Raw genomic sequence first — 7,075 nt, forward strand, 5'->3', positions numbered from 1 at the left:
ATATTAAATTCTAATGATTAGCAAGTTTTTTACGGTACGCCTCTATTAAGTGTGGTAAATGGACAAATATAACACATTCATCTTCGTTCTTCAAAAAAAAACACATTCATCTTCTTAAGAGACAATAATAATTCTAAATTTGGGGAGGGACTTTTAAAATTTCTTAAGAGGTAAAAATAATTACATTTTTCTTAACACACCATGAGGTTTATACCCAATAAAGTAATCAGGTAAATTGTATTTGTTGGATGTAAAGATTATACACTATAAAATGATCAAATAAATTATATTTGTTGTATGCAAAGAGACAAAGATATGGCTCATAAGTTTGTGTATGCTATAATTTTAATTATCTTCCTATTTCTTGTTGCAAATAATGTTGAGGGTAATGTTTTTTTTTTCCATCCTTTTAAAATTTCATTCTTTAGTTTGTAGTTCATATATAATCTTTATCTCATCTCATTTTTATAATATTAGTTTATTATATTCTTTCACTATAGGATATGTTGCTTGTATAACTAGTAATGATTGCCCACCAAATACTCGGCTCATAAGGTGTAAGTGCATTAATGGCAAATGTAGATTTTATAGAAGATTTGTCCCACGGATAGCATGAGTCTCATACTCAAGATATTACAATTACACCATGCATGGAAGAGTGGGTTCTTACACTAACAAAAAGAAATATGGAATATATATTTTGCTAAAATATTTTATAGTTACCATTTAGCTATTGTCCTGGATTCCAATAATTGTATTCTATTATTTCCCTCAAAAAAAAAAAATTGTATTCTATTATATTTTCAGACCTACCATATATATAACTTCAATTTTATATCATACTATTGTCACGTTTATGAATTTTCAAACAATGTCATTTATGTTTCTTTTGAACTAAGAGTTCACCGGTTCATTTCTTTCTTATAAGTGTAAATTATTGGTTCTATATTGATAATTAATAAAAGGATTATTGACAAGATATTATAGATGGAACTCTATTCATCTGAGTTAAGATTTATCGCAATATTGACCATATATTTATTACCTTTCTCAACCAAAACATAGACTCTTAAAAAATCTTCAAATAATGGACGGGTCATTTTAAATAAACCAAATGTTTGATAGTGAATTGGGACTAAGAGAATCATGGTTAACTGCTAAAACATCTATATTACGTTGAAACAATGAAAAATGGGAAACACATGCCTTGGAATAGAAACTAAAGGCTTTGGCATCAACATTATGAAGGACTAGAACGCAGACCCGTGCGCCGCACGGGTCTTATGAGTTAGAATAATTTGATATATAATAGACCGAGATATAGTGGAATGAAATTTAAATAATTAAACTACATAAATGAAATTTATCGCCAAACAAAAGCTACAATATCGATAAATATTGTATTGCCAACCAAACATGTTACACCAAAGAAATAAACGGTTTTTAATGACAACATAGCATATATTATGGAATATTACACATTTCGAAATACTTTTTCGTACACAACATTAGACGTCACATCAATATCTTCACCATCTTCATTGGTTATCGCCCTCCTCTGGATGTAACTCTCGAGACAACAACATATAATTGTCAATGTGAAAATACTGGCGTTGAGAAATATAATCCAACATGTCACAGTAATTGCCCTTGGCTCTCGTTAATTGTCACGAAAAATGAGACAACTAAAAGAAACTGTCGTCTTTGAAACTTGAAAGATCACGATTGATGCACAGGTCTTTGTGATGCACACATGAAATGTTTGTAAAACATGTGTAAAATGTATAGTTGCTTCTAATTTTTTTTTTGTTACAAAATAAATAGAAAGAAAAGTGGTGCAATTTTTTGGAAGAAAAGATGGTATAATTATTACTTGACAAAGTACACAATTATTTTTAACCCAATTTTTCATTTTATGGATCATTGAAGCAATTGTTAGAAAGACGCTTAAAAATAGTAGCAATCACATAAATGATTTTCTATGTCATTTAATCATTCATTCATATTAGCAAAAAATAATAAATAATCATTCATTCAATAGCTTTTTCAAATGGACAATGGTTTCAATATCATATTTTTTTTATAGTGATTTCAATATCATTGAATCATGCATTCATACTGTTAACATCAGTGAAAAAATGCTTTACTTAAGGGAATAAGGATCAACAAAAAAATTACGAAAGATATTACTAAGTATAAAAAAAACTAAAAAAAATTGAAGCTTCAAATGTGCACTAATATAATCAAACACTAAGTATAGCCAAAAAAATATCAATGTGAAAAGGATCTTAAGTGGCAATAAGTTTTTTTTGAATCAGCAAAATATTATGGATAACCAAAACACTCGCAAGACGCTAAGAGACGGTGGAAAATAAAAACAAAGAGGCCGCATATATGCGTAACATCCACCCAAACAACCAAAACTATAATCCCACACAAATTCATAACAGCCCCACTAACGAAACGAAGCGAAATAACGTAAGATATGACACTGAAATCCAATAATAACCACCGGAATTCAGACCCATAACTATGCCACAACCTGCGGAAATCGCAACACTAAAAACCGGAGCCCCCCAAGCACCTGAAGCGGAGAGATCAGTCAAAAAACAGCAGCAGAAACAGGTGCCGAACCAGAAAAAAAAACAGGTGAAACAGGTGCTGCACTGTCATGACAGCAACAGAGCCACTGCCCACCTACATGCAATAAGTAAGAGCACATCATGATGTTCACCCCTCATTTTTAGTACAATCCACTATCAAAGCAACAAAACAGAAAATTTCATTATGTACACTAATTATATGGAAGACTTAAACATTTGCCCACTTTTCCAACCCACTTTGAGAGTCTTGTATACTTATCCTTTATGGGAGCCTAGCTTCAACACAGGTACCAAAAAAACTATCTTCATTTGTGCTTGCACCTTTAATATAATTGATAAAGGTTCATCTTCACAAACCTGCAATGCAATTTCATAAAAATAACAATAATTTCAGATGAAGTCGACCCCTTTGCTTGAACTCAGCCATATCATAGAAGTATTCCCTATTAATTTCTTCATTTCTGCACAAAACTCCATCAACATCACTTGATCAATACTACACTTCATCACATCACAACTACTCAATTTCACTACTAAAAATAGTCACATCTCGAATCGAGTTCATGATACTTCAGAGGTTGAAATCAATATATGATGAATTTTATATAAAAACACTATAGTTGACATAAAAGTTTTAAGACTAAAGATTTAGGAACTTTACCTGAAGTTTTACAAAACAATCACAGGAAGTGATAATCATGATTATCCAAAATGGTAGTGGCTTATGTATGGGGGAATGCAGCCGCCCTTCAAGGGAAATCAAACCATGCCAACACCTTCACATGTATTTAGAGAAATGATGAGTACTTATCTCATTGATAACATAAACCTGTGCAAGAGAAATCGTGATTGCTTAAATAAATAAAAAACTATGACAACATAGAATAGAGTGCACTAATTACATAATATGTGGTAAAACGTGCAAGCAAGTCCATTGTGTCATTTTAACAAATTGTGCAAATATCCTTCTGATAGCCTATAGCTCACATCCAATTGAAATCATAATGAATGGATTTAATTGACAGGCATCCTTATAAACACACTCAGATTGATAACCTTGCTATATAAGAGCTTGCTTGTAGATGGTAAAACCTTAACCTAATTTCCAAAAAAAATGTGACAAAAAAAAAAGGCTCAGGTATATTAGCCATTTTTATGGACATCTGGTTTAACCATGACACTATGGCACCTACAATATACATGATTTGCGCATCCTCATGTATCCATTTCTGCATCATTCACATCAGAACATGAATGACCCTCACTCATCCAATCATTAAATTTAATGATACAACAGATAAGGACTTAATGTGATTGAAGGGTTTCCATGAATTTGTTTTGAAGAGTTTTTGTTCATAACATCTGGTATAAACTAATGAAACTAAACTTTTTTCAATGTCCTTTTCATGTATATTTTTTAAATTCTGATAAACTGCCATTCAGAAAGCGCGTAATCTCTGACCACATTCATTGATAGCTATTTTACCACATACTCATTTTACTAACAGACCAAAGTTCAACAACCATAATTTATTCAGCAACTATTACCCCTGCAACTGAGGGTAAAAATGGATAATAGTCTACCATACCATATATTCAACAACCATATACATTGACATGATCAAACTTCTAGCTTACCATAATTTTTTTCGATGCACGGCAAGTAAATGTCAACCATGTGTTGATTAAGGATTGTTAACTTAATTGGTTGTCCATCATACAAAAAGATTGAGAATCATGATAGCAATTACTATCATATATAAAATTAAGATGAAATGGATTTTCATTATTTATTTGGGTGAATATCTATCTTTTTTAAACATACAAAATATGAGTTGATATAGAAAACTCAAATTGGATGTCGCTGCTGTTCATCGAAAGATAAAATAGGCATCCACAGATTCACATGGTTTACTCTAGAGCGAATATCAAATCCATGAGATTCAAGCTTAAAAAGAAAACATCCTTCAGTAGTATCCTAAATCATTGATTGTAGAAAAAAAAAGTATAAACTTATCGACAATACACTTTTAAGTTAAAATTAGAGATTATTTAACTTGCCTCAGAATTGCAGACCTTGTCATTTTTCACATAAAATCTTCACAATAATAGTAATAACTCTCGATGCACATTTATTGTATGCCTGGTAGACCATCCTATACCAGTCTTAAACTCACAGGTTCTTGCCAACACTGAACTGAAGCATCTATGAAGCAACATTGTTACACACACAAAATAAATTAATTTTGGCATAAAACAGTAGAATGAAGAGTAATCTTGCGAAAATCATGAACAAAATAATTAACCTCAGCTGATTCAACCAAATCTTCGATAGTTGTAGAAAATTATCAGAGAGAGGGACTGTAATCAGACCAGTAAAACAAATTAGAAACTTTAGGCAAATCATTAGTTAATTTTTTAAATGCACACAAAGGATAGAATAATGGTTATTGTAAAAGCTGCACCCTATAATTTTTTCTAAATCACGGTGGCGCACCGTGATTTTGATAAAGTCACCACAGAAACCCAAAATAAGCTTGGATAAAAAATATACACATCTAAGTATAACCTTATGAAATAAGCTCCTTATAGCAGTCAAAGAAAACTACCTTAAAACTCAATTTAAATTACTTGCAACTTGAAATAATATGAAAAAGGAAGACATTACACATGTAGAGCAGACTCTAATAGATAATGTTGTTTCTTCCTCATTTTCCTTTGTCCCTAGAAGCCACAAACCAAGCTTAGTCGCCTTAAGATTCTGATCGTTCTCATACGTCACTCTGCCTTCATAAAATGATACAGATAATGAGCAAACACCTTTATAGAAATGATTCCTCAAAAAAAAAAAAACTATAGAGAAATGAGAAAATACTCGTGCCTTGGTTGAAGTCAATAGAGAAGAACATAGCAAAGTACCTTGATATAAAGTAAGCTACAATGTGATTCCATAAGTATGCCCACTTGCAAAAATATGTAACACACTTCATATGTTCTTGCCAAATGATTAGCAACACAGAATGAAAAATAATAGCAGATTCATATGTTCCTTTCAAAAACCAAAATCATATGTTAAATAATTAAGAGGTAATTACATATTGTCAAGCAAGATACTACAACAAATATCAGCGACACACACAAAGAAGTGGAGAACAACAAAACATATATAGCTTTAAATCAAGGCAAGCCTGATGCAAATACAATGTTTCAAAAAGCAGGACACAAAAAGGAAAGAACTATAAGTGAAAAACCTGAAGGGGAAAGAAACCTGTAAAAGCATCACCTTCTCATCAAAGCCTCACTCTCCATCATCATCTTCAACATATGAACTCAAACCTAGTCACACTAACTATAAGAGAAGTTACAGCTCCTAAAGAAACAGAAGAAAAAAAATATGCTAGCATAAATTGTGTGAGAAGGAAATAGTAAAATTGAAACCACGTTAAATCACTTCTATCAAATTGCGAAGTTGGTGAGATGAAATAATATTTATAAAAAGATATTGAAGTGATACCAATGAAACAACCAAAAAATACAATTTTCGTACCTTTTTTGCTTATGATTGTAGCTAGTTCTTTGAACAATGGAATGAATAGACAACATGAACGACACAACAATTAAATCAAAACAATAGACATACAAATTTGAATGGAAAAAGTGCAACAAAATTTAGGATTTTGTTACCTCCTTTTTGTATTCCAGAACCAACTACATCCTCTTAATATACCATAAACAAATACATGTTGCATCACATCTTCAAAATGACCCGGATCTTAAAATACACATAAATCACAAAAATGATTTAAAATCAAAACACGGATTAAGATTTATATTAACTTTCTTCAGTGGAACAGAGGTGAAATTATCACAACATCTAAACCTAATTCAACCTTTATATCCATTCCATTTCTTTCCATCAGCTTTCCCAACCTAATTCAAATTCACGGTAAAACTATATCGCTTCACAAAACTCACCACAACAACGGATCTGTTGCTTGGATTCTCTATCGTAAACCTCTCTCTGAATTCAGACCTAAAAATCACAAAACAAAAATCATCAGAATCAAATCGAACTTCAACAAAACAGATTCATAACGTAAACAATCACCCTTCGGTCGCCGTCTTGGATCCATCAATTTGTGCGTTCAACAAATTGATGCGTGCAAGCGAGTAACTCGCTTAAATGATTGAAGCAGAAAGAAAAAGAAATCGAAAAGGCCATGGTCACAGCAGCAGTGTCGCAGAGAGAAGGAGAGAGGGAGAGAACTGACCGTGCGGTAATACGTGATTGCATAAGGAATGGGGGGAGAGGGTTGGCGGTGGTGACGATGATAAGAGGAAGAAGAAGAAACGCGTGAGAGAAAGAGAGGAAAAATTGTTAGGTTTAGGTTTAAATTAGGTTTCGTAATTAAGATTTAGGTTAGGGTTAAAACAGGAATTTTAGTCATTAGGGTTTAGGAAAAATTAGGGCT

At 32.0% G+C, this 7,075-nt stretch overlaps 1 protein-coding gene and 1 long non-coding RNA gene across 11 annotated transcripts; one reads left to right on the top strand and one right to left on the bottom strand.

The window, feature by feature from the left end:
- Window positions 1–249: 249 nt before the first annotated feature.
- On the top strand, window positions 250–840 carry LOC146935652 (uncharacterized). The gene is made up of 2 exons (XR_015033096.1): window positions 250–385; window positions 501–840. It is a non-coding gene; the product is annotated as an uncharacterized LOC146935652 (long non-coding RNA).
- A 1,375-nt stretch (window positions 841–2,215) lies between these two features.
- LOC146935653 (uncharacterized) lies at window positions 2,216–7,075 on the bottom strand. 10 transcript variants are annotated; one of them, XR_015030307.1, is made up of 9 exons: window positions 6,712–7,075; window positions 6,484–6,636; window positions 5,872–6,375; window positions 5,523–5,566; window positions 5,272–5,390; window positions 4,910–4,964; window positions 4,665–4,809; window positions 3,265–3,379; window positions 2,216–2,960 (listed from the first exon to the last, which is right to left on the bottom strand). XR_015030307.1 is itself a non-coding variant. In XM_085750779.1 (8 exons), the coding sequence occupies exons 3-8, from the start codon at window positions 5,881–5,883 to the stop codon at window positions 2,859–2,861; spliced, it is 441 nt and encodes a 146-aa protein (XP_085606905.1). In that variant the 5' UTR covers window positions 5,884–6,375; window positions 6,484–6,636; window positions 6,712–7,075; the 3' UTR covers window positions 2,216–2,858. The 10 variants fall into 10 exon arrangements, 3 of the variants coding, with proteins under 3 accessions (XP_085606905.1, XP_085606903.1, XP_085606902.1); XR_015030306.1 differs by having other exon boundaries at window positions 5,272–5,386; window positions 5,855–6,375; XR_015030305.1 differs by having other exon boundaries at window positions 5,855–6,375.

This window comes from Medicago sativa, chromosome 3, assembly GCF_051527215.1.
Source record: "Medicago sativa cultivar Bolivia chromosome 3, Bolivia_mono, whole genome shotgun sequence".
NCBI lineage: Eukaryota > Viridiplantae > Streptophyta > Magnoliopsida > Fabales > Fabaceae > Medicago > Medicago sativa.